Source organism: Podarcis muralis, chromosome 13 (genome assembly GCF_964188315.1).
Source record: "Podarcis muralis chromosome 13, rPodMur119.hap1.1, whole genome shotgun sequence".
In the NCBI taxonomy this organism is placed as follows: Eukaryota; Metazoa; Chordata; class Lepidosauria; order Squamata; family Lacertidae; genus Podarcis; species Podarcis muralis.
The window spans coordinates 45,092,601-45,120,348 of NC_135667.1; the positions used below are offsets into that span (position 1 = coordinate 45,092,601).

At 44.9% G+C, this 27,748-nt stretch overlaps 1 protein-coding gene and 1 non-coding gene across 4 annotated transcripts; both read right to left on the reverse strand.

The window, feature by feature from the left end:
- Positions 1-1,311: 1,311 nt before the first annotated feature.
- Positions 1,312-27,745, reverse strand: PTCD3 (pentatricopeptide repeat domain 3). 3 transcript variants are annotated; one of them, XM_077917503.1, is made up of 24 exons: positions 27,601-27,744; positions 25,265-25,314; positions 24,895-24,934; positions 23,955-24,000; positions 22,620-22,688; positions 21,049-21,153; positions 20,013-20,136; positions 18,096-18,211; positions 16,839-16,906; positions 15,859-15,946; positions 15,675-15,735; positions 12,405-12,487; positions 12,023-12,167; positions 11,419-11,469; positions 10,649-10,738; positions 8,666-8,694; positions 7,031-7,137; positions 6,057-6,135; positions 5,880-5,970; positions 4,947-5,032; positions 4,078-4,226; positions 3,304-3,345; positions 1,894-2,052; positions 1,312-1,672 (listed from the first exon to the last, which is right to left on the reverse strand). In XM_077917503.1, exons 1-24 carry the CDS (start codon positions 27,693-27,695, stop codon positions 1,618-1,620), a joined length of 2,028 nt encoding a protein of 675 aa, XP_077773629.1. In that variant the 5' UTR covers positions 27,696-27,744; the 3' UTR covers positions 1,312-1,617. The 3 variants fall into 3 exon arrangements, with proteins under 3 accessions (XP_077773629.1, XP_028559852.2, XP_077773630.1); XM_028704019.2 differs by lacking the exon at positions 27,601-27,744 and adding an exon at positions 25,704-25,726; XM_077917504.1 differs by lacking the exon at positions 1,312-1,672 and having other exon boundaries at positions 1,910-2,052; positions 4,127-4,226; positions 27,601-27,745.
- On the reverse strand, positions 12,586-12,730 carry LOC114583772 (small nucleolar RNA SNORD94). The gene has a single exon (XR_003703601.2). It is a non-coding gene; the product is annotated as a small nucleolar RNA SNORD94 (small nucleolar RNA).
- Positions 27,746-27,748: the final 3 nt, after the last annotated feature.

Genomic DNA, 27,748 nt, shown 5'->3' on the forward strand with positions numbered 1-27,748 from the left:
TCTGGACAAAGTACTGTGAATAGATACTCTGAAGTGTGTAGTCAATCCTGGCTGAAAGCTAAAGGACTGGCTGATTAAGATTCCTGAGAAGGTCAGCAACTTTTTATTTCTTTTCTACCTAATGTAAATATTGCTCTTGGATAACTTGTCAGATACATCTTTTAAGGGTAGCATGCCAGAGCATGGTGCAAATGATGCTCTTGAGCACCTCCCCAATAAGGAAAGCTTACATGAGAGGCTTTTTTTTGTTTGTTTAAACAGGCATGATAGAGGTTATACAGGGTGTAGAAAAAATAGTTGACTTGCAGAGTGCACAGGGGTTACACTCTAGGAACTATGCGTATAACCAAAATCATATATAGTCAATGCAACCCTGGAACTGCCCCCATGTGAGCATCTCTACATTTTTGAAGCTGATGCACTGAGCAGGCCTCGCCTGCCCCCCCAATATCTTGCTTACTGGGCGCTGGGAGACTCCTGTGAGATCCCAGTGCGGAAAGTGCTTTTGCACCTTGCAAGTGTTTACTTTGTGCGATTTCAGCGATTGCCACCAAGCTTGTAAAGATCATGCAAGTTAAATGCACATAAGTTGCAAGTCGACTCGTTTATTTTTACTCCACCCTCTTCATCTTACGAAGCTGAACGGTGGGAAATTGAGAACACATGTACTATTTCACACAGCACATAAGTTATCAAATTAGACAGATTCATTAAGGATAAGGATATTAATGGCTATGCACTACCTCCTTTAGCAGAGACAACGTGCCTCTGAAATCCAGTTCTTGGAAAACACAAGCAGGGAGGTGCTCCTTGCCTTGTTTGTGACTTTTCATAACCAACAGACTGGCCACCGAGAAAGTGGGACTAGATTTGGTCAGATGCAGCACGACTCTTCAGCATGGCCCAGGAGCTATCCCCTTCCCAACAATGGCCAGGGCCTGCAGGGAGATGCTTCATGAATTGAACATTAGAACATAGGGGCTGGAAAAACACCGAGGGACACCCCCCCCCCAAAAAAAAAGGGACAGAGAAAGAACAAGGGGGAAGTACTAGAATAAAAGTAGTGGAAAAGGCAAGGAAAATAGCAAATTAAAACCAGAGCACAAGTCAGATCGAAGACAGCAACATTCACATCTCCTTTAGGCAGGTGACTGAAGCAGCAGGAGGAAGCCTATACAGATTTCCAAGACATGTCCCCACCTTGAGGAAACTGGAGCACAAAACCCTGGATGTCTCATACACCAGAATCCCCACCAGGTACATATTGCCGCACATTCTGTCAAGATCATAATCATAAATAGGAAGCAAGAAAACTGTATTACGCTTTATTTTTAACCATTTTTGTAGAGGCAATGGAATTACTGTCTTTTTGGTCTGCTCCTCTGTTGCAGGTAGGAAATTCTAGCTTTCCAGAGTAAGGTGACATGCAAAGGGGTCAAGTCTCTCCGACACAGGACATGCCTGAGTACAGATGCCCAGTATGGATTAGTCAGCAATCAGGACAGTGAATGTAAAACTAACAACCAGGCAAAGTCCAGTATAGCCATTTTGACTGCCACATGCCAGATCAGAGGCATCCCTTTTTTCAGGAAAGAGAAAGGGGTTCCTTCCCGGTATCTATTCACCATCACTGTTGTCACTGCTTTCTGCTGTCATATCAGCCAGAACTTTCCTGTAAGGAAAAAAGTACAGAGCTCAGAGATAAAATTGTTAAGTGGGTATTATAAAGCCCCATCAAATTACTGGCACAACCCTCCTGTTTCTGGCAGAGCAGTGTCTGATTAAAAATGGTTAGAGGCAGGAGCAATATAAGAGGCAGTTGGGAGTGAAGACTGGACATTGCTTTGAACTCAAAAGTGTTCATCCACAGTTTACCCACTTCCCGAAGCTCACCTTTGCTCTTCAGAGAGCTGAAATTCTTCCAGAGCTCTCCTGGCAAGCTTTGAAGTTGATTGTAAGCTGAAGTCTGCAGCAAACTTTACCAGGTCAAGGGCCTGACTTGGCTCTTTGCTTTGCTTAATGCAATTCAAGACTTCATCCATCACCAAATCACTGCATGAGAGAGAGAGAGAAAAAGAAGCATGGATGCTCCGATGGTATTCATGGTAAGGCTGCATTTAACACGCTATTTTATTCCCAGAACTACAATCTTAAGTGGGGGTGGGGGCAGGGGGAAATAAAAATTTCACAATTGTTTCTGACCCAGGGACTTCAGCCAAGTTTTTTTCATTTATTTCTTGACATATTTATATGCAAGTACCATTTGCTACCAGTACCAAATGCACCCCTTTGCCCCTTATGCAAGCAGAGGTTTGGTCTATCCAACCAAACAAAATGATACCTTCCTTTCTTAAGAAGCTCTGTATGAAAGCTGGGACAAAGATTATACAGCAAATCTGCTGGCAGGAACTCCCAGCTTGAGCTACGCTACTCTTGCATGCAAAGCTCGCTCATACAGTGCTAAGACATTCTTGCTTCAGCACTCAGATGTTTTGGTCTATACTATTGGCTGGAGCTAATGGGAGCTGGTAGTCCAGAACGACTTGAAGGCACCAGATTTAGAGAAAGCCAAGATCAAGGCTACAAAAACCCTAGGCATGAGGAAGTGGTTGTGGTTAGAAGAGCAGCAACAGTACATAATGGAATTTAGCTCTTTGTGCAGAAGGTGTTGGGACAGGAGTCTACTCTAGCTTTCACTGCAGTCTACTCCAGCTTTCACTTCCCTATGTACAGGGATTCTTAAATTCTTTTACAATTAAGTACTGGAAATAAGAGCTCACCAAATGTGCACTGTTTCAGATCCAAATATGTCTCTGCAAAGCACTCAAGATGCAGAAGTCTCTGCCTATCAGGTTTCAAGGTATTTAGGGGCAGATGCTAATCAAGGTGCAACATACAATTCTTCATACTCTTAAGTAGACATGTCAATTGCTGTTTTCACTTTCAGTTTGCACCACAAGCATACCAGGCAGTCAACGTAACACAAGCAACGTGTAAAGAAATACAGAATTTTTTTGATGCAGCAGCTGCAAACACCTCATTATAGTATGCTTGTGAACATAACCCAAGTCAGGAAAGCCCTTGATGGTGGGGTTTGTCCTCCACATGTGGCGGAGCCCAGCAGAAAGCACCATTCGGAGTTGCGGAAAGAGTTAACTAAGGGGAAAAAGGGCTGGGGTTTTTTAGGTCTTTTTGCGGGGCAGAAATAATGAAAGGGAAGAACAGGGACAGATTTAAAGTATCCCCTCTTTTATATGGTAAACAACAGTAGCATTTGGGCATTTAGGCAGCAGATGAACTTACCTGGGGATTCGATTGTGTTTCTTAAACAGCTCCAGCATGTTCCTATTTGAAGAGAAAAGTTCTGAATTGCACTGATTTTTTTAAAATTTCTGTTCTTAATTAAGGAGGGGATATGAACTGTTTCAGTCCTTAGATCAGACCTAACCCATTTCTCATCAACCCCTACTGCAAAAAATGCATTTGGTCAAAAAGGAACTATGCCTGTGAAACACAAATTCTGAACCTAATGCCCTTTTCAATTGTACACATCTTGAATTTAGCACTCAAGTCAAAAGAATGCAAAAGTCATGCTACTAAAGTAAAACATGATGCACTGAAGGTCCCTTCAATGTATGCAACATCCTTTTAAGTACTGAATCACATGGGTGGCCATGGCTTTCCCAAAATGGCCTAATATGTGTAAATAAACCATATGTCATAAAGACACTGCAGTCCCTGCTGTGCCTAATTGTTCAAAAGGAAACACAAGCGCCTCAAACTCCCTGGTATCTTTTCACCGCTCTGCAGATTTTGGGAGGTGGCAAAATCCAAGTTACCCAAGTTACAGACAAATTCTCAAGCTTGCAAAACTGCTACATTAGTCATATATTTCTAAACCAAAACAAAAAGCATTTAAACTACCTGCGACATACTTCCTGATTAATTTTTGTAGGGAATATCAAGGCAGTTAACACATGTCACTGGAGTTAAATATTAACTGAAACCTGAAATATGATACAAATAAGCTTACAAATGTTACATTGGTCACCAATGAATTACCCTTGCTTTACTTACCAGGCTTCCTGCATTCGCCCAGCCCTGGCAAACAATATAGTACAATTACCCAGTGAAGTGGCTGTCCATTCTAGGGTTGTTTGTCTCCTTTCCTGTGCCTCACAGAAAGATTTTATATCTGCAGCACAGTCAGCAAATGCTACTCGAGTCTGAAAAACATTAGACAAACCAAAATGTTTAAGCTCACAAAGGCAGAGGAAGCTATGCAAGCATCTTTTTATACTGTAGCTTTTAGAAGGCGACTCATCCAAGTAAATTCACTTTTTACCTAATGAATAAGTAGGGGGAAAGTTCCAAAGGTACTGGGAATACTGCAGAAAACATCTTCCCATTAAGCTTTTAGCAATAGTGACTTGCGGAGAGAAGCTACTGAAATATACCAATGGTATATTGGAATATAACCAGAGTTGCCTTTCTCCCAGACTCTGGTAAAAACCCACCTTTTTTGCTGGGCTTTTAGTAGCTGATTGGCTGAGTAACTTCACCGTTTTTTACTCAAGCTGCTTACGCAATTTAGGAGAACTGTTTTAATGCTTTTATTTTGTAGTATGTTTCAATACAGTGGTACCTCGGGTTACATACGCTTCAGGTTGCAGACTCCGCTAACCCAGAAATAGTACCTTGGGTTAAGAACTTTGCTTCAGGATGAGAACAGAAATTGTGCTCCGGTGGCAGCAGGAGGCCCCATTAGCTAAAGTGGTGCTTCAGGTTAAGAACAGTTTCAGGTTAAGAACGGACCTCCGGAACGAATTATGTACTTAACCCGAGGTACCACTGTATTACAATATGCTATTGTAAAGTTACGCTGTGACTATTGTTGGTCCAGATGAACCAACTCTCCACACCGCAAGAGTCTCACCTAGACTCACCTCTGGGGGCTGCTTATCTCTGGCCATGAGGGCCAGAACCTCTTCTGTCATAGCAGGTCTGCGGCCATGTCCAAGCTGCTTGATATCTGCAGGGGTAGGGTAAAAGGCAATCAGAAATGAAGCCACAAAAAGCGGCTTCCTGCCCATCCATCCCAGTGGTTTTGCTGTAGGCCACATTTAAAAACTCCTATTATTCTAGCAGTATTTGCATCCTGCTCTAATAACAGAGAACAGATGAACTTTAGCACTAAGCTAATGGAAAATTTTGAAGGTAAAGGTAAAGGGACCTCTGACCATTAGGTCCAGTCGTGACAGACTCTGGGGTTGCAGCACTCATCTCGCTTTACTGGCCAAGGGAGCCGGCGTACAGCTTCCGGGTCATGTGGCCAGCATGACTAAGCCACTTCTGGCGAACCAGAGAAGCGCATGGAAAAGCTGTTTACCTTCCCGCCGGAGTGGTACCTATTTATCTACTTGCACTTTGACGTGCTTTCGAACTGCTAGGTTGGCAGGAGCAGGGACCGAGCAACGGGAGCTCACCCCATCGCGGGGATTCGAACCGCCAACCTTCTGATCGGCAAGCCCTAGGCTCTGTGGTTTAACCCACAGCGCCACGCGCGTCCCATAATGGGAAATTTTGAAACTACCACCCAACTCATCTGAAAGTGCAGCAGCATCTGGGAGCAGGGATTTTTCTTTTCTTTTACATTACTATGCACAGTGTGGATAGAAATGTAGAAGTAATCCTTTTCGCTGCAAAAAATGTGATTGGAATTATCTTAAGGAGAAGCAAAGGGGATAACTTCCCCTCATCAGGCTGGTGACCCCAAACAGTGGCTCTCATCAGATCAGATCTTCAAAGTTTGGTGACTCTAGAAAAGTTAAAACCAACTAATGTATATTGAAATAAATAGAACATAAGAAAGTATTAACCTTTCCAAATCTGGGGAATCATTTCCAAATGGTTCGCTGTGTCCAGTGCATAAAGAAGATCCAGCATCCCTTGAGAGTTTGGGTAAAACATCTGATGAAACAAGCAAAATATTTTGGTCCACTGCAGTTTCAACATAAAAAAAAAAAAAGCTGTAAAGTCAACACACTAATACTTACTGATGGGACCATTTCTTTATACCACTTCATTACAACGTCAAGCTGTTCCATCATGCACAGCAAGGTAAAAAACCTTCCACTGTAGTGAGAGAAAAATAAAATAAGCAAAAACCCAGCACAACTTGAGATTTCAAAAGCTTAAAATACAGGATATGTAACAACCTCAACACTTAATATTAAGCTTATGTGGTTTGCCTATCCAAGTTAAAATGGGCAGCTCATATAATCTGAACTATTCAACTGGCTTGGTGGAACCAGGACGGCTTGATTTACCTTCTAGAAACTGGCAAATCAAGTCAGTTGTGATCAGGAGAGTGTTCCATGAGAAAGGGGGTTCAAAAGGCAACACTTTTCAACATTTCTTCTTCCCTGTTACAATTTCACTCTCTCAAAACAGAAGAGACTCAAAGTATGGCCTCTCCCATACATCTTAGGAGATGTAAAAGGTAAAGGGACCCCTGACCATTAGGTCCAGTCGTGACCGACTCTGGGGTTGTGGCGCTCATCTCGCTTTATTGGCTGAGGGAGCCGGCGTACAGCTTCCGGGTCATGTGGCCAGCATGACTAAGCCGCTTCTGGCGAACCAGAGCAGTGCACGGAAACACCGTTTACCTTCCCGCTGGAGCGGTACCTATTTATCTACTTGCACTTTTATGTGCTTTCGAACTGCTAGGTTGGCAGGAGCTGGGACCGAGCAACGGGAGCTCACACCGTCGCGGGGATTCGAACCACTGATCTTCTGATCGGCAAGTCCTAGGCTCTGTGGTTTAACCCACAGCGCCACCCGCGTCCCTCTCTTAGGAGATGAACTGGTTCCTATTATGTCCCCCAACGTATTATGCCCACATAAAATGCTTTCATTGCAAAAGCGAACATCTTCAACTGAGCCTAGAAGTACAATTGCATCCAAACTGACAGCACATATTCTCATCTTCCTGCTCCTGTAACCCCAGGGAGCACCAAACAATAAATACCAGTAAGTAGTCTGCTGGCCAATGTCTCCCAACATTTTCCTGTTCTCTGCTGTCTCCAGCATGTTATGTAGCTCATAGGCGAGCTGAATATCCTTGAGGTCGAGGCACTGCAATCAAGACACATAGCATGAGCACTCATATTAAAGACATGCAGCACCCTGCCACACAGTGCACCACACAAAAGCTCCCTGCACTTTCATCAGCAAGCAGAGATGGGTATTCCCAAAGCAAAGTTTTGCAAATGATCATGAAACGGCAAGACGTAACAGCCACCCCAAGCTGCTAGGGTAAGAAAGAAGATTCAGATGAGCTACAAGGAGCTATCTTTTTATTTCTTTGGCTCAGCAGGGCACCAATAGTCTAACAGGAATTTGCGGGGTATATTACCATCCATTTCCCAATCTTAACGTCGTGCATCAAAGGGGGAGGAACCGATATATATTTATATTTGGTTCCAAAGTGCCCTGCACTTAAGGCCAAATGATTGTGTTTGAAAAGCAATTGTGCTCCCACATCAAATGTGGAACATCAAAATATTTGTCGATTGTAAACTATATGCTGATCTCCGCCACAAATTTCTAGATCAACTCTATATCTCCAAATGGAAACCAGAGTCAGAGGTCATACAATTTCTATTGCTGGGGAATGATCAGGAGCTGACCAAGTTTGTGGCTAAATATCTCTTATTTGGTTTTTTGTCGTCGAAATACACTGCAGACGTTTGATCTCCCTGGAGACCAAGAGATGTGATGATAGACTGCTCTGTCTCCTTTCTTTTAGCATATGTTTTGTGCCACTGGGGAAGTGGTAATTCTGTACTGATTTGTTTTGTTTTGGATGTTGTAAAAGGTAAAGGTAAAGGGACCCCTGACCATTAGGTCCAGTCGTGGCCGACTCTGGGGTTACGGTGCTCATCTCGCTTTACTGGCCGAGGGAGCCGGCGTACAGCTTCCGGGTCATGTGGCCAGCATGACTAAGCCACTTCTGGCGAACCAGAGCAGCACACGGAAACGCCGTTTACCTTCCTGCCGGAGTGGTACCTATTTATCTACTTGCACTTTGACGTGCTTTCGAACTGCTAGGTTGGCAGGAGCTGGGATCGAGCAACGGGAGCTCACCCCGTCGCGGGGATTCGAACAGCCGACCTTCTGATCAGCAAGTCCTAGGTTCTGTGGTTTAACCCACAGCGCCACCCGCGTCCCTTTTGTATGTTGTATGTGATGCCAATAAAAGGTTTTATGAATACGAGTAAAATATGAAACCTGCTTTAGGTCAGTTTGATCCCAATTCCCACCATCCCCGTATAATCAAACTCTGCTACAACACTCCTCCATCCAATGTTTGGAAGCTGAATCTGCTCCATGTCCATTTAGGTTATTTGTTCCAATACGGTAAGTTAAAGAGCATGATGGAGCATCACAAGGAATAATGGTTTGTAAAATCAAACCAAAAACTTGAAGGAATAGAAAGAGGTATATGTGGAAGAATTGTGCAGCTGTGGATAAAGGGGAATCTGAGTAGAGATTTAGAGGTTTTGTTTTTTTACTATAAAATATTCAAGGGAATTCACAGGTAGATAGAAAGCCATTATAATAGACAACTAAGTGTTAGAAAGCAGGAATCAAATCCACTTACTATTTTCATGGCACTTGGAAAAAAGTTGCCTAAAAAGAAGAAATAGCAAACAATGTTAATCTTTAACATCTAGCAGTGCAGAAGATTAGCACATCTGTCAGGCTTCCTAGCATTACTGAAATAAATTTGAACAGCTAAACAAACCGCTGTCTAAACCTACAGAAGTCTGGTAAAACTGTTCTTTAAGCCAAGGTAATATCTAAGATCATATCTACATGGCAAACATACAAGCTTTATACTATTTTACGGCTTTGACCACAGAATACTGTCCCATCGTAGCTTGGCCAAGTGCTGAGAATTCAGTGTAAAAGAATCCTAATCCTTGCTCTCAACTATTACTCCCAGGTTTTCCTGGGAGGAGACAACTTAAAACTAATTTGATCATAGCGTAGACACCCCCTGCCACCATGAGATATATGACAACCTGTTAACGCTTAGCAGAATAACAAAGGCACAGTACATATGCAACTGCTACCCACCATGATGGCACTTTCAAAATGAGCAGCCTTCAACTAAGCTGGGTGAGATACGGTCAGGGAGCCAAGCCAGCAATAGATCACATGGGGTACGTGAAGTTGACTCTTCATTAGGAGAAACAAGGCCTGCTTAGGGGAGCCAGGCCTAATGAGCACAGCAACTCTTCTTGGTAGGTCTTGCCCCTTTGGGGCAGTTGTAGAGTCTAAAGATCCCTGCATTCCCACAGCTGTCCAAGTCTCCTTCTCTCCCAGGTCCTTTGAAAGAAACCTGAGACTACACCGCCTGTTCCTGCTCCTCCCTCTTCTTACCTCTTCTGGTCCTGGGAGACTGGGGGGAGGGGAGCTTGTCAAAGTAGAAGGGGGAGACCCTGGCTTCTTCACTGGCCCGGCTCATCTGCCTCTTAGCCTCCCTCCTTTCCTGCTTCAGCTTCTGAACTGCTCTCTGCCACAGACTCTCCCCGCTCACTAAACCCTGTTACCCCTTCAGCTTCCATACCTCTTCTTCCCAGTTTTCTCCCCCTGACCACTCACTGTCATCCCACCGCCACTTCCCAGGCTCTGAGCCTTCTTCCCTTGGGGGTTCCCCAGCTGGGGCCACCCACAATTCTTCTGGGTCCAGCCAGTCCAGGACAGATACTATGCAGAGTAAAGCAGGCAAGATGACCCAGATGAGGGCACCACAAGCCCACCAAAAAAATCACTGCATGATTGTTTAGTTGTTTAGTCGTGTCCGACTCTTCGTGACCCCCTGGACCAGAGCACACCAGGCACTCCTGTCTTCCACTTCCTCCCGCAGTTTGGTCAAACTCATGCTGGTAGCTTCGAGAACACTGTCCAACCATCTCGTCCTCTATCGTCCCCTTCTCCTTGTGCCCTCCATCTTTCCCAACATCAGGGTATTTTGCCAGGGAGTCTTCTCTTCTCATGAGGTGGCCAAAGTACTGGAGCCTCAGCTTCAGGATCTGTCCTTCCAGTGAGCACGCAGGGCTGATTTCCTTCAGAATTGAGAGGTTTGATCTTCTTGCAGTCCATGGGACTCTCAAGAGTCTCCTCCAGCACCATAATTCAAAAGCATCAATTCTTCGGCAATCAGCCTTCTTTATGGTCCAGCTCTCACTTCCATACATCACTACAGGGAAAGCCACAGCTTTAACTATACGGACCTTTGTTGGCAAGGTGATGTCTCTGCTTTTTAAGATGCTGCCTAGGTTTGTCATTGCTTTTCTCCCAAGAAGCAGGCGTCTTTTAATTTCGTGACTGCTGTCACCATCTGAGGTGATCATGGAGCCCAATAATTATTGTGGTGTGTGTGCGTGTGCGTGGACTAGACTGCTATTTTTATAGACCCACAACAAATTGTGAAGAACACAGACCTAATATTTTATTTTGCACGGAAAACCAATCATTAGCCCACCACTCACACAAAGTTTTAAAGGCAATTCTTTTTCCATTCATGTAAGTCTCACATAACGCAAGATCACCACAGAATATAGGAGGGAATTCATACCATCGTCTGGGTCCTGTGGGTAAAAACGCTTTCCCTTAATCTCATCCATTACTTCATAGATCATTTCTGTTTCGCCTCGAGAAGATGCCGCTGTAGAATAACAAGACACGCCATGGCGCCATTAAGAACACACATTCAGTAGGCAGATTCTACAATACGTAATCCGTATTTGGAGCTGAGGACTGCTGAACAGCTGGCCAAGAAGGAAATACTATACTTTGAGAATGCCAAATGAAAATGTGACTGCCGTAGCAACCAGTCATTCCACCTCACAAGGTTTTGGGACAGTCAAATGCCAAGAAGGCCCTAAGAGCTGCCAAAGTGCCTGGCAATCTCCCGCTAATAAGAGGGGCAGAATTATCAACAGCTTTCCCACTGCACCCTAGTAACGCATATAATAGTTTTATACCTTAATTAACAGTATTGACCAAATCCTCTAGAGAAACTAGTCTTCAGGAAGACTCCAATAAGACTCCAATTTCTCCAATAAGTGGTACAAACACCATACATTTTGGATGCAATATTTTTATTTAAAAAATTCAGCCTTGCGGCAGGGCAGCATCACTCAGATGCCTCTTTGGTTAAACAGATCTATGCTGTAGCTTAGGAAGAAGGGTCAGAATGCAGGAGTCATGTGGGGGACGTTTCCTGTGTTTAGTGCAAAGCCAGAAGGAGCTTCCACTGCAGCACTTTGGAGGGCTGCGGTTCAAACGTCAAAAGACTACAGAAACAAATTGACTAGATATTGTTCTAATTTAGGAATCACATACCTGGTTTATAAAAGATGCCAAGAAGATGGTCAAAGGTTGCAAGGCTAGGCTCTAAAAACAAACAGAGAGGCATATACTGAACCAGCCAATTCTGACGATGTGGCCAAGATACAAAAATCCATTAATTCATATTCTGCTCACTTGAGTACCCCTAACAGAAACTGAAACTGCTCCCAGAATTCCAGTTTTGTGGAGCAGGTAGTGTGTGTGTGTGGGGGGGGGTGGAACTACATGAATTGCGTATATGCAGTCCGTACATCAGGGGTCACCAACCTATGGCTCAGGAGCCACATAAGGCCTGAGCGACTTGTTTATCCAGCCTGTGGCGACCCCTGCTGCTGCCCGCCCTTACCGGTGTGGTGCGGTGACCCACTTCTGGGTTAGAGGAGCACTGGAAATAGCTTATGCACAGGCCTCCTCTGACCTGGAAGTGCATCAGAAATAGCTTGTGTGCACACATACGAGCGCACGCTCCCCAGCCCTCTACATGATCGTTGCTCGAGACACCGGCCCAAGGCAAGGAAAGCTTGGAGACCCGTGCCCTACATATTCACCACTTGAGAAGCTTTGTTGGGACAATCTTAACAGACAGCTGAGAACCTACCTATATTTAGTGCCTTCATCTCATTTAGTGTGCGAAGGGCCATACTCTTGCCAAAGGCACCACACCACCGTAGAGTCTTCAGGACAGAATTAAAAGTGAGCAGATTTGGCTGTATCTTCTGTTGAGCCATTTGGTTCAGCAAGTCCTATTAACCAAGATGAAACAAAGCAAGCACTGGACTGAAGCTTTTATGAAGATGCAGGGATTTCTCTTCCCTGCCACCCGCACACACACAAACCAAGAGTTGAAATTTAGGCCTTGAGTCCCACAACCACCCTGAATATTGCCTAATAACAAAAGGGCGGGATATAAATTCACCTAAATAAGTATTTGGCATGGTAAAGATACATTAAAAGCTCCTGAATTAGTTATTTCTTCTTACTTCAACAAGTTCCCATCTTTCAGTGTACTTTTCCCGTACTTCTGAAGCTGCGACGATTAACGCATTGAAGGTGTGCACATCAGCTGGAAGAAATGAAAAGTTGTGTTTCAAGCAACTGTACTGAACAAAATGTGCTTTCTTGGTATTTGGCTTTACACCCCACCCCCCGATTATTTGTAAGGCAGCTCAGTGTAAGGCGAAATTCTCTTGCAAGCCCGTTTCCAGGAAGCCAGCCACATGCCAGCGACGCTGGAACGCAGATAGCTCACAATCAGCTCCCATGATCTAGCTGAGGTCCGTACCCCTGCGCCAATCATCATTGCTGCAAACGGAAACCCAGTGTGTCAGAAAGGCAGGCGTCCATCCAAGCACCGCCCAAAGGGAGAAAAATGTATGTGCGTGAAATGTGGCCATATATTTCGGGTAACATGCCACGACACACAGGGGGAAGGGAATGAGAAGGAATGTCCCACTCATAATTAAAAAAATAAAAAAATATTTGTACCCCGCCCTCCCCGGTCAGAGCCAGGCTCAGGGCGGCTAACATCATAAAACTAACACAGTATACAAAGAACATAAAAACAGGCAATCAATTAATTAAAATACATCTTAAAATTAGTTCAGAGTAAATTAAAATCTGGACAGATGGCAGTCCATGGGTAAAATTGAGAGTGGTTAATATTCTCCAGGGCCAGCTGTTACCACTGGTCTTATAAAGAAAGGACCTGTGAGTGGGCCAGGAGGCCTCTTTAATGCTTGTTCTTATACAGAAAGAAAAGAATCAGACTGAACCCCGACCAAAGGCCTGGCGGAACAGCTCCGTCTTGCAGGCCCTGCGGAAAGATGTCAAATCCCGCAGGGCCCTGGTCTCTTGTGGGAGAACGTTCCACCAGGCCAGGGCCACGGCCGAAAAGCCCCTGGCTCTGGTCAAGGCCAGTCTAATCTCCCTGGGGCCTGGGATCTTCAGGGTGTTATTATTTGCAGACCTTAAGGTCCTCCATGGGGCATACCAAAGCATAGTAAGCTGGACACTGAGGTCCAGCTCTGAGGGCCTTCTGGCGGTTCCCTTCCTGCGAGAAGTGAAGATACAGGGAACGAGACAGAGGGCCTTCTTGGTAGTGGCGCCTGCCCTGTGGAGCACCCTCCTGTCAGATGTCAAGGAGATAAACTACTATCTGACTTTTAGAAGACATCTGAAGGCAGCCCTTAGAGAAGTTTTTCATGTTTGATGTTTTATTGTGTTTTAAATATTTGCTGGGAGCTGCCCAGAGTGGCTGGGAAAACTCAGCCAGATGGGCAGGATATAAATAATTTTATATTATTATTATTATTATTATTATTATTATTATTATTATTATTATTATTATTATTAATATGGGGTCCAGCTGGATCAGAACAAAGGCTATCTTGTTAGGATTTTTAACCACCCGTGCTGCTCCAGCAGCAGTGGCACAACGTTTGCTTATATCATGTGAGTGTCTGAGAGCGTGAGACACGAGTAAGAAAGGTTTCAGCAGGTATGGAAAGTTCTCCTTTTGAGAAACTGTTCCAGAGAAAATCTTCTTACAGGTTTCTGGGTCTCACATATGTGTAGAAACACCCCAAGGTACAAAAGGTGCACAGGGCATTTTCATGTGTTATGAGAAAGGTCAGTACAGATTCTGACGCAGTGATTCTTACTAGGAATGTAGAATGCACTACACGACAGGAGAGAGAGGTTCTCCACAGTTTCCCCATCAATGCCAACACAGATGTAGATTCTGACATTGAGAGTGACACTGAAAGCACCACTGAAAGTTCTAGTACAGATGACACTGTTGGGCATCCTGAAGCCAACTAAATGCCCATTTGTTGTTGTTGTTTAGTCATTTAGTTGTGTCCGACTCTTCGTGACCCCCTGGACCAGAGTACGCCAGGCACTCCTGTCTTCCACTGCCTCCCACTGTTTGGTCAAACTCATGCTGGTAGCTTCGAGAACACTGTCCAACCATCTCATCCTCTGTCGTCCCCTTCGCCTTGTGCCCTCCATCTTTCCCAACATCAGGGTCTTTCCCAGGGAGTCTTCTCTTCTCTTGAGGTGGCCAAAGTATTGGAGCCTCAGCTTCACGATCTGTCCTTCCAGTGAGCACTCAGGGCTGATTTCCTTCAGAATGGATTGGTTTGATCTTCTTGCAGTCCATCGGACTCTCAAGAATCTCCTCCAGCACCATAATTCAAAAGCATCAATTCTTCGGCGATCAGCCTTCTTTATGGTCCAGCTTTCATGGACCATAGAAATGCCCATGGAAAGCTCCCAAAAGGCATTCTTCCCACAGGCCATTTTCAGCATGTAGGAAGAATACTGCCTTCTGAAAGTCCATGAATTTGTCCAATCTTCTTTTCATGGAATCATAGAACTGTAGAGTTGGAAGGGACCCAGCCCAGCCCCCTGCAATGCAGGAATCTCAGCTAAAGGATCCTTTTTAAGCCATCCAAGCTGGTGGCTGTCACTACATCTTTTAGGAACAAACTCCATTATGTGAAGTACTTTTGTCTGCCCTGAATCTTCCAGCATTTGGCTTCAGTGGATGGCCCTGGGTTCCAGCATGAGATGGAAAAGCGAGACAGAGAAAACTTCTCTCTGCCTGATTTAAGGTGCTGGTTTTGACCTTTAAAGCCCTTCACGGCCTAGGACCCTCGTACCTACGGGACCGCCTCTCCCGGTATGCCCCATGGAGAGCCTCAAGGTCCATAAATAGCAACACCCTAGAGGTCCCGGGCCCTAAGGAAGTTAGCTTAGCTTCAACCAGAGCCAGGGCCTTTTCAACACTGGCTCCGGCCTGGTGGAACGCTCTGCCTCATGAGACCAGGGCCCTGCAGGATCTGATTTCTTTCCGCAGGGCCTGTAAGACAGAGTTGTTCCGCCTGGCCTTTGGCTTGGAATCAGTTTGATTCCCTCCCCCTCTTTCTTTTTCCTTTCTCCTCCTGCGATGAGGTTTCAATATTTTAATGTTGTATTTTAATTTTGTTTTTAAGTTGTATTCATTCAATTTGTTTTTATTATTGCCTGTTAGCCGCCCTGAGCCCGGCCTTGGCTGGGGAGGGCGGGGTATAAATAAAAATTATTATTATTATTATTATTATTATTATTATTATTATTATTATTATTTCTCCACACCATGCCTTATCTTGCACCACATGTACTACAAAGGCAGGACCGAGCCATTAGGTGTGCAGTTTCAACAATGTGATGCGTGGAATATATGTATATTTAAAAATCCTAGAACTTACCCTTAAGCCTGTTATTCAATAAGTCAGTGTACATGTCAAAAGCTTTTGCAGCTGCTCTATGCTGGAAAGATATGGAGGGGAAGGAGTTAAGATTTTTAGAATTAGAATAAACTTAGGAAAACCAATCTATTAATCTGGAGAAATAACAGAAGCAAGTGCGGAATAAATAATGTTACAACTGTACCTTCACCATTCCTCTGATCATTGTACAATACGAATGTGCATTTTTTTCTGGCATTAGGTTAAATATTCTTTCAGCGTTATTGTTCTCCCTGTTAAGTGGAAAACATTACTTGTATCAACGTGATTTATATCAATATACTTTTACACCTTCTCAAAAGCATGCACACTGTGTATTATTATTTTTTGGTAAGTGATATCAGTTTTTTATTAAAATCCAAACTTAGTTGGATTGCACCCATTGTTGCGCAACATACAATACGACCTTAAAATCAGGAACTGTAAAGACTATACATTTCAGGCAACATGGGTAAAAATCTGCAAATACATGGCACCAAATCTGCAAATTTAGACACCATGGCACAGATGGTCAATCAAGTATGAGTATAGACATATTTCTGCTGCTCTACCACGTACCTGAGGACATGAAACGGCTGTCCTGCTGTACACTCAGTACACACATTTTTATGAGTATATGCCAAACAGTCTTTCACAATTCCCCCATAAAAGTATCCTTAACACTCAGCTATCACATCTGCACCTCTAGGGCATTTCAGGAATGTTATACATGTTCTTTTTAAAAGTCTGCGCACATTTTGGTCACAGTTCCGTGCATCAGAATTGCATCTGATTGCTTGGAAATAAAAAAGACGTTTGCCAAACTTGCCGAACTGTCGCATGAATTTTATAGTTTTTACTTGCTATGGATTTTCCAATTTAAGTTGTATTGTTCCCACGCCATGAGATCTTTGGATAAAGGGAAGGCTATAAACATTTTAAACGAATGAAATTGAGAATTTACTCGGAGGATTAAACAGTACACCATGCTTATACTCAGCTGCCTACCACTATGTGGTCTGAATATTCCTGGCCCCACAATTAATCTTTTTTAAAAAGGGCTAAACGGCATAAAAAACATATTCTGGACTACCTAATAAGAGTACAGATGAAAATATAACAAGGAACTGGTGTCATTTTTCATACCGCCACTTAAGCCCACGGTTCCCATTCTGCCAGTTTCTCCTTTTTTTCCTTTCTTCTGAAGCTTCCTCCTGCAACAAGATTTCCAGGAGCAGTCTTACTAGCATGCCAGAATCACCTCTGCATTCAAAAGCTTAGAAAGCATTTTATCTAAGTTAGTATGCAGGACTGGCACAAAGAGTTATCAGACAGCTAGATATCTTGACAGCAGTTTTAATGTTCCCCCTGTTAGGATATTTCCGTTCCTCCTTAAAAAGGAAGCAGGCTGTTGTGTGTCACAAGCCCGCGTACTTCCTGCTAACAGGGAGTTTCCGTTATGTATATAGCTTTTGTTCCGTCTGTTGCCTCTACACGAAGGCAGGCAGTCATGTTTTTCCTTTGTTCTGACCAACGTTGAATAAATCTGTAAAATATGCTCTCCTGGGTGAATCTTTCGTTGTGGAAACTCTGCAAAAAGGGCGTGCACGAGTCCTGAAATGTGGACAGCTATTTCTGAGGCTCGTGTCGCTAATTGACTGATACTGTTTCCACGGGAGACGATGTGGAGGCATGATGGCCTATGTCTCCCTGGCAGTATCCCAACACCCCCCTCAAGTGAAAGTTGGCAGGAGTTCCTATGGAAACATGTGAAAAGGTGGGTGCTTTCTTCCCTCTCAAGCACTCCATCTCTGAGATTACAGAAACTACAGTAATTTAGAAATATCTTGATCTCATTTCTATTTTCTGTAATGTTATATACCGTATTTTTCGCTGCATAAGACACACTTTTTCCCTCCTAAAAAGTAAGGGGAAATGTCTGTGCGTCTTATGGAGTGAATGTATGGTGATCGCTGGCTCCCTTTCCGGACCCGCCCCCTCGCCCAGGCTTCCATTGTTGAATGTTCTGCAGATGGAGGCTGTTTGTTTCCCCAGTGACATGTGACTGGCTGATTGGATTATCTGTCTTTAAGCTGTAGAAATGGTTCCCTTTCCTTTCTTAAAGAAGCTGCAGAACTGTGAGTTGAACCCCATAAAAACTTTGAGCTGATCCTCAAAAAAATGGGCTTTTCCCCTTTGCAAAAGAAGCTGCACAACTTTGAGCTGATCCTCAAAAAACGGGGCTTTTTCCCTTTTCAAAAGAAGCTGCACAACTGTGAGCTGATCCCCCCAAAAACGGGGCTTTCCCCCTTTCCTCCTCTAAAAACTAGGTGCGTCTTATGGAGCAAAAAATACGATACTATCTGGGTGGAACAACATCCACCCTCTACCATAGTTGCTTACCAGTTGTTCCAATTTGCTGTTATTTTCAGTAGAGTTCAGCTGATCAGGTTCTCTATCGCCATAAAAACATAGGAGATCAAGAAGGCTGTTTGATGTCTCCAGTGATACAGAAGTTCCTGCAGATGGGGGAGAAAGTAAAGTGGAAGCCAGGATTCTAGCTAGCTCACATGTGCATTTACATCACTTGGCGCTCAATGTCTTTGAGCAGAACATGTGAACTGTCTTTATGGACAAGTATCAATTTTTATTTTTTTGGGGGGATCAGGCAATATAATGTCCTGTGATGTAACAGCTGCAAATACGATGCAGTTATCAACATATGGACATGTGTGTGAACTATCCTTCAGAGCGTGATTTTGGTAATACTGCTCAATATAAAATCTAAGCAGTTTACATAAGAATAAAAGTACAGCAAGGTTTAAAAATTGCCCTAAATCAGTAATCACTTTGAAATGCCTCTTATGGATCTACCCAAGGTTTCCTGGACTCTTAACTCTTTTTTTTGTCTTGTACAGTGCTCAGTTTTATTTGTGACATCCAGTTGTGTTGCGTTTTTATCTCATGTTAAATCTAGCTGATAGGAAATTTTATTGAATATCGTTAATTTTTTACTGTTTATGTAAACCACTTAAGAGATTACAGTGGTACCTTGGGTTACATACGCTTCAGGTTACAGACTTCGCTAACCCAGAATTAGTACCTTGGGTTAAGAACTTTGCTTCAGGATGAGAACAGAAATCATGCTCTGGTGGCACGGCAGCAGTGGGAGGCCCCATTAGCTAAAGTGCTGCTTCAGGTTAAGAACAGTTTCAGGTTAAGAACAGACCTCCGGAACGAATTAAGTACTTAACCCGAGGTACCACTTATTATATTAAGCAGTATAATCTTTGTTTATAAAACAGAGAAACGTGCATTTCCACCTAATTATCAGGTGGAACTGCATCTCTGCTGCAGAATCTTCTATGAGTCAGAGCTTCCTCCCTGGGCTGTTGGAGCTGACTTTCATAGGTTTCAGCTCTGAACAAGCTGCCTCCCTTCCTCCTCAGTTCTCAGATGGTGTAACAAATGAATTAGCCTTTTTGTCAGACCTAGTGTTTTGGAGAATTTTTAGCAGAAAATAATTCTACACCTCAGTATAGGAAATGCCAGCCACATTTCATAACAGCTTCAGCCAGGTGCTCTAAGTAATTTCACAGTGCAGTCCTATGGAGTTCAGTAGGCCCTTCTGCCAAGAAGGGTGTACAGGATTGTAAAAGGTAAAGGTAAAGGTACCCCTGCCCGTACGGGCCAGTCGTGACCGACTCTGGGGTTGCGTGCTCATCTCGCTTAAGAGGCCGGGAGCCAGCGCTGTCCGGAGACACTTCCGGGTCACGTGGCCAGCGTGACGAAGCTGCTCTGGCGAGCCAGCACCAGCGCAGCGCACGGAAACGCCGTTACCTTCCCGCTATAAAGCGGTACCTATTTATCTACTTGCACTTAGGGGTGCTTTCGAACTGCTAGGTGGGCAGGAGCTGGGACCGAACGACGGGAGCTCACCCCGTCGCGGGGATTCGAACCGCCGACCATACGATCGGCAAATCCTATCAGGATTGTAGCTTTAGCTAGTACCTGCTTGCATGAGTTGATCATACGTGTCCACCGAAGCTTTTAGTTTTCTGAAACGGATCTGATACTTAAGTGCATCCTCACCCACTTCTTCAAGTTGCAATGGCAACTGTGAGCTGATCCCCCCAAAAAACGGGGCCTTCCCCCTTTCTTCCTCTAAAAACTAGGTGCGTCTTATGGTCAGGTACATCTTATGGAGCAAAAAATACGATACTATCTGGGTGAAACAACATCCACCCTCTACCATGCTTGCTTACCAGTTGTTCCAATTTGCTGTTATTTGATGTACAGGATTGTAGCTTTAGCTAGTACCTGCTTGCATGAGTTGATCATACATGTCCACCGAAGCTTTTAGTTTTCTGAAATGGATCTGATACTTAAGTGCATCCTCACCCACTTCTTCAAGTTGCAATGGCAATTTTTCTGGCATGAGACACTAAAATAAGGGGGAAAGAAGGCAATTGTTTTCAGATGATCTAAAGAAAAGGGAATTCATCAGTGCTTCCTCTAGTGTCCAATAATCATTTCTTTGGCTCTACAACAAAAGAGCAACAAATCCACTCCACCTTCCACACATACCAGCCCCTTGTCTGTCTTGAAAAAAATGGAGGAATGATTGTGCCCTTTATTGCCTTTTAATTTGCTTTGTTTTCCGTTTAAGTCCAGATTAGCATTTATAGCCAACACAGCAATACAGTGGTACCTCTGGAGCTCCGGTACGATCCTGAGGAATTCGCAACCAAAGTTTCCTGTTGTGCACATGCGTGCGGCGCGGTAGAGAAGAGGAGTTGGGATTTGATATCCCACTTTATCACAACCCTAAGGAGTCTCAAAGCTGCCAACAATCTCTTTTCCCTTCCTCCCCCACAACAAACACTCTTGTGAGGTGAGTGGGGCTGAGAGACTTCAGAGAAGTGTGACTAGCCCAAGGTCACCCAGCAGCTGCATGTAGAGGAGCAGGGACGCAAACCCAGTTCACCAGATTACGAGTCTACCGCATAGAGCGCTTCTGCTCATGCGTGCACGGCAAGACCTGGAAAAATACTTCTGGGTTTGCCACGTTCGCATTCTGAAGGATATGCAAGCAGAGGTGTGCGTATCCAGAGGTACCACTGCACTTGATCAGGCAAAGGCCAGGGCAAGGGTGTGCATGATGCTCTCTATCGTACTCCTGTCACAACTCATAGAAAAAGGTTTGTCTATGCAGGATGCTTCTACAGCAGATTAAAGTTCAGTTCTGCTGTGTTCAAGACAATGGAATAATTTTACGAAATGCTCAGAGGACACAGACGTTTTTCTTAGAAACAAGAATTAACGTGTATGATGATAATAAAACCACAAAGCTTACCGGTACGTGAGGTTCAGCTATGTCAATCTCAAAAAGGTTAGGATGTTTGTCAAGAATATATCTGGCTGCATTTTCCCCAGATTCTTTTGATAAGGAAAATAAACGCTAGAAAAAGAATGTATCCATATTATTTTCTTTACTAAAAGTAGAAGTTACCATTCACGATACTGCAGTTTCATAAAACCTACCAAAGGGCCTCTGAATCAAATATATAGTCCTTTTCCTCTCTCATTCTTACTCCCATCAAGTCAAATTTCCAATTTAAAGCTTTTACCATCACATTTCAATCGTTATATATATATTGTTTTGCAGGAAGCAGCAGTGAGGGGGGGCCTTGCCTTATTGGGGGGGGGGGGCTTGCCACTAGGCCTTGAACCCTGCATCAGGGAATTTATTTTACATTTGTCGATAATGTTAAGAAAGAGTCTGTATGAGAAATGGGTTGGGTGCAGGGGGGAGAGAAGTGATAAATATTTCTAGGTAGGGAATTTAAAGAGAGCTATCACCCCACTGCTGCAACACAAAAGCAGTAATACTGGTTCTGTACCCAGTGAAGCCAGTTGTGATCTTTGTGAGAGCTGGACCATAAAGAAGGCTGATCGCCGAAGAATTGATGCTTTTGAATTATGGTGCTGGAGGAGACTCTGGAGAGTCCCATGGACTGCAAGAAGATCAAACCGATCCATTCTGAAGGAAATCAGCCCTGAGTGCTCACTGGAAGGACAGATCATGAAGCTGAGGCTCCAAGACTTTGGCCACCTCATGAGAAGAGAAGACTCCCTGGAAAAGACCCTGATGTTGGGAAAGATGGAGGGCACAAGGAGAAGGGGACAACAGAGGACGAGATGGTTGGATAGTGTTCTTGAAGCTACCAGCATGAGTTTGACCCAACTGCGGGAGGCAGTGGAAGACAGGAGTGCCTGGCGTGCTCTGGTCCAGGGGGTCATGAAGAGTCCGACATGACTAAACGACTAAACAACAACACCCAGTGAAGCTGTCCTGTTATGTTCATGGGCTTCTACCTGCACAATGAGACTTACTCTCCTCTTCTCTTCCCAAATCTGCTCCAGAGGGTTGAGGGAAAACCCAGAACTGGTTGGGAGGAATGTGGAGAAAGTCCTGTTGTACAGGCAGAAGTTCTTGTGTTAACGGGGTGACTTTGGTGGATACAAGCCTCTGAAAATATATCACAGATGTTTAAGGAGTATGACTTAATACACAAATATTATATATAATGTGCAGGACAGGCAGACAGGCTGCCTACTCCATGGACCTGAGGCCCCAAAACAACTTGTGCTGCCGTGTTTTGTTACATGAAGAGTATTTTGGGGTGGGGACTAATCTATGAAGTGATCTGTCACAGAATTCAGCACAAAACCAGCATTTCATCTTCAGACACAGCCCTAACAGTCCCTTTACTGTCAATTTGACTGACAAAACGGGAAGTCCCAACCCTAAAAACACACTTACAAGCATGTAAGTGGCAATGGAACCTTCCATGCATACAAAAGTGCTTGTAACTGTGGACCAGCCTACTAAACATTTTTTTCTAGCAAAATCAGTTTACTTACAAACTCAGTAGTGGTTCGAGGAATAAGATATGGGTCGTCTTGAAACATGTAGTTAGGAGCTGTGGGATCCTGAATAAAGGAGGATGAAGCATTTAAATTGTAGCTTTTGCACCGACAAGATACATGACAGATTAATCTTCCTGCATCGCTGAGGACTACTTTTACTATGCGTTAACCATACATGCGGTTTTCAACCTTTCTGAGTCCGCAGCTCCCTTGACCAACTACATTCTTTCTGCGGCACCTCTGTGGGGCTTGGGAGCCCAGTTATGTCACCCCTTGCCTGCAAAACTGGCAGCCTCTCACCCCTTTTTGAACATCCTGTGAAGTCTTCCCTCAGCCTCCTCTCCCCTCTCCTTGGAAGTCCTCTGGGCACCTGCTTCTGCCGCCCCTGGTCTCTGAGCTGCCCCTATGCCTCCAATAAAGGTGCCTCCTCACACTGCCCCACAGGGGCCTGGGAAGCACCCCCTGGCCAGTCCCAGAGGCACCATTCGCCTGCGGAGGTTGTAGCCAGGGCTGCTGCAACAAACAGCTGTGAAAAGCCTTTGGGAGGCAGAGACACAATAGAGGGAGGGAGGGAAGGAAAAAGGGACAGAGGCCAGTATTGCCCACGGCACCCCTGACCATCATTCAAGGCACCCCAGGGTGCCATAGCGCACTGTTTGAAAACCACTGCATTACACTATTTAGGGTGCCTTATTCATCCATAAAAATGCACCAATGCAGCAAGAAATTTTCCAGTTGGCACTATTCAAGGATTATCCTTCTATGCTGCTCTGTTACTGATTTTTGCAGGAGAGCAGAAAATACAGTGGTACCTCGGGTTAAATATGCTTCAGGTTACATATGCTTCAGGTTACAGACTCAGCTAACCCAGAAATAGTACCTCGGATTAAGAACTTTGCTTCAGCATGAGAACAGAAATCGCACAGTGGCGGCATCGCAGCAGCGGGAGGCCCCATTAGCTAAAGTGGTGCTTCAGGTTAAGAACAGTTTCAGGTTAAGAACGGACCTCCGGAACAAATTAAGTACGTAACCAGATGTACCACTGTATGAGCTCTTGTGTGCTCCAAGCACATCATTCTAAACTGGTGCAAAAATCCATTTGAGATCACTTTTGCACTCTTGATCTTGAAATTATTTTGTTGGAATAATATGCTTACTTCAGTTTGGATAGAATAATATGCACACATCATGCCCTCTATCAGACAGTAGAATTAAAATCAATATTTGAAAACTTGGCAGCAGGGTGGGGGGAGTGATTTTGCACTGCTGGGAGAGTTTTACATGGGGGGGACGGGACCAAGCAGTGTATCATTTCAAAAAAGCACTTACCCTCTTTACAGTTGATGCAAGAGCTTGAAGAACTGCTAACTTATCCCTAAATTTAAGAAAATTAAATATTCAGTTTACAGTACATAACTTATGATACTAAAGAGTTTCCACTATGAAGTAGTGAAGCACAGTATCTGTTCTGCATTTCCAGAAGGTGGTGCCTCCTTGGCACCTCCCCCATATTATCTTGCCGCCCCTGCTTTTTAGTATCTATGTCAGGGTTGGGGAATCTTTCTGACTCCACCGGCCATAACCTTTACAGACTCTGCCTTGTGAACCAAATGCAACAGATAGGCATGGCTCTGTGAATCTTCCCCTTCCTCCAATCCCCAATCTCAAGAGGCTTAAAAGAAGAACTGGAGGAGGCTCACAAAACCTTTTCCAAGGCACCTTGTGCTTTCCTTTTTTAGCCTCTGAAATCACAAACTAAAAGCGAGTAGGGGGCAGACATGGGAAAGGTTTCGCAAGTCTCCCTTCCGCTCCCCTTTTAAGACAGTGATGTCAGCTGAAGGGCAGATGGTCATGGTTTGCAGGGGGCAAATGGTCTTGCGGGCCAAATTGGGAACCCCTGGCAGGCCAAGTTGGTCCCCATCCGTTTTACAATAGCACACTCTGGTCAGTTACTGAAATAAATCAATTCATTTTACAATAGCTATACTTGTTTCATCTTAACTTCCAATAATAAGCGCTGCTTATTACCTTTGACTCCTTAAATGGTTTGGGAACAGGATACCCAAGAGATTGTCTCCTCCCATACAATTCTCCCAACTTGTTAAGATAGGGATGGGAACCTGTGGCTCTCCAGATATTGAAGGATTGCAACTTCCATCATTTTCTGGCCATGTGGCTGGGGAAAATGGAGCTGGGGTCCAATAGCATCTGAAGATTCCTCATCCCTTCTTTAAATTTCTCAAATAAAGCATTAAACGAAACTACTCACCAGGTTTTCTTTCTTGGAAGAGAAATAATTCCTTCGTCAACTTTGAAAAGAACATTATTACAACTATGTTAATAAAGGATACGCATATTTGAATAGACTGAAACTATGAAAGCCTTAATTCGGCAAACAATTATTCATATGCATAGCCACTTTAGCTGAAACATTGCCTATAACAAAATCAAACTTTCGACAAATAGCTTTATCCTAATTGCATTTACTCAGATAGAAGTCCAATTTTTTTTAGTGAAGACATTTCCCCACAGAAATAAGCTTTAAATCACACACTTTTCTCAAGGAAGCACAGTAAACTTTTCGCTGTCGCGAAGCGTTGTTTTTATGAGCTCAAAATTAGTGACAAAAATACTTGTACCTTCAAGATTAGGTGATTTTTTCTGAAGGGCTGCATTTCCTGAGCAGGGCCTACGGAAATCAAATGCATCCATGAAACATGGATTTTAAAAGCACACACACAGTCACTAACATTTTTGAACTAGTAGGCACATTTCAAATTTTCAGAGAGTGCTGGAGGTACCAGGCACAAAATGACTATCACGAAGGGTGTGTGGCATAACACAAAACTACAGAGACAACCACCCCGAACCTCATGCTTACTAAGGGAAGTCAGCAATGTCTTGTTGGTCTTTATTATGGAGATGACACTCTCTCTCTCTCTCTCTCTCTCTCTCTCTCTCTCTCTCTAACACACAGAGACACACACAATGATCCTAGAAACAGGGAGCATTCCTCAGCACCCAGAAAAATATACAAGATATATTTTTCACATTTCACAGAAATCACTGGTAAAGTACCTGCACATTATGCCTCCTTCCCAGGAGGGCTAGAAATTTGGTTCAAAGTTGTTACCGGCATCAATTTTTGTATCGGCAAAAGTGTATTGGATATTGCAGAGTTGGACTATATTAACCTCAGGGCCCCTTCCAACTCTGCAGTTCTATTATTCTAATACAGTGGTACCTCAGGTTAAGTACTTAATTCGTTCTGGAGGTCCGTTCTTAACTTGAAACTGTTCTTAACCTGAAGGACCACTTTAGATAATGGGGCCTTCTGCTGCTGCCGCGCCGCCGGAGCACGATTTCTGTTCTCATCCTGAAGCAAAGTTCTTAACCCGAGGTAATATTTCTGGGTTAGCGGAGTCTGTAACCTGAAGCGTATGTAACCCGAGGTACCACTGTACAAAGAAAGAGACCCCACCACAGAAAATACCCACACCTCTGAAGTTGCAGCAAAGAAATAAAAGATTGTTCAATTGCCCACTTCTTCTGCCCCTTCTCAACCCCAAAGCCCGCTAGATACAGACTCCCCTTTTCCCTGCATCCAGACACTTGGGGTGGGGGTGGCCTTATTATTTCAACATCAGAGCATGTGCCTTGCACGCAGCAAGGTCCTGGGAATGTCAACCCAGGGCACCTCCAGACAGAATCATAGAATCGGAAGGGACCCCAAGGGTCATCTAGTCCAACCCCCTTGTGATACAGGAAACACCAACACACAGTCCTGCACCCAATGTGAAACCACACCGGACCCTGCTCAAGTTTGCAAATACCCTAGCCTAGTAGTAGTTTTATTAATGGGTCACTAGGGGGGCTAAGGGACACGGGTGGTGCTGTGGGTTAAACCACAGAGCCTAGGGCTTGCCGATCGGAAGGTCGGTGGTTCGAATCCCCGCGACGGGGTGAGCTCCCGTTGTTCGGTCCCTGCTCCTGCCAACCTAGCAGTCCGAAAGCACACCAGTGCAAGTAGATAAATAGGTACCACTCCGGCGGGAAGGTAAACAGCGTTTCCGTACGCTGCTCTGGTTTGCCAGAAGCGGCTTAGTCATGCTGGCCACATGACCTGGAAGCTATACACCGGCTCCCTCAGCCAGTAAAGCGAGATGAGCACCGCAACCCCAGAGTCGGCCACGACTGGACCTAATGGTCAGGGGTTCCTTTACCTTTACGGGGGCCAAGGAGAGACTCCTGCCTGAAACCCTTGGAGAGCCACTGCCTGTCAGAGTAGTACGCAATGCTGAGCTGCACGGGCCAGTGGTCCGATTCACAATAATAAAACAGCTTCCTGCGCTCCTATGGGATTGTGGGTTTGAGCCCCACTTTGGACAAAAAGAATCCTGCATCGCGGCGGGTTGGGCTAGATGACCACCAGGGTCCCTTCTGACTCTATGCTTCTGGAGCCTGAGACTCTTAACCTCAAGGTCGCGGGTTCGAGCATCACGTTGGGGAACAAGAATCCTGCATCTCAGGGAGATGGGCTAGGTGACCACCAGGGTCCCTTCCGACTCTACGTTTCTGGAGCCTGAGACTCTTAACCCAGGCGCCCCCAAACTCGGCCCTCCAGCTGTTTTGAGACTACAACTCCCATCATCCCTAGCTAACAGGACCAGTGGTCAGGGATGATGGGAACTGTAGTCCCAAAAACAGCTGGAGGGCCGAGTTTGGGGGCGCCTGTCTTAACCTCAAGGTCGCGGGTTCGAGCGTCACGTTAGGCAAAAAGATTCCTGCATCGCAGGGGGTTGGGCTAGATGACCACCAGAGCCCCTTCAGACTCTACAATTCTGTGAGGGGTCGCTCCGGCCTCTCCACCCTCCCCGGGCGCTTCGTCCTCGCCGTTGCTAGGGCGGCCTGTCCGTTGCCAAGGAGGCCTTTCCGCCTCCACTTCCACCCCCTGCCCGTTTGCTTCCCGCCTCACCTGGCGCCCCTTCCCGCCCCCGAGCCCGGCTGGCCCGCGTGCGGCAGCGGCCTACGGCGCGGAAAGGCCAGCCGCCTCAGCCACCGCGCCGCCATGTCCACGCTGCGCCGCCCTTCGCGGGGCGGAAAGGGAGGAGAGGCCGGGGAGG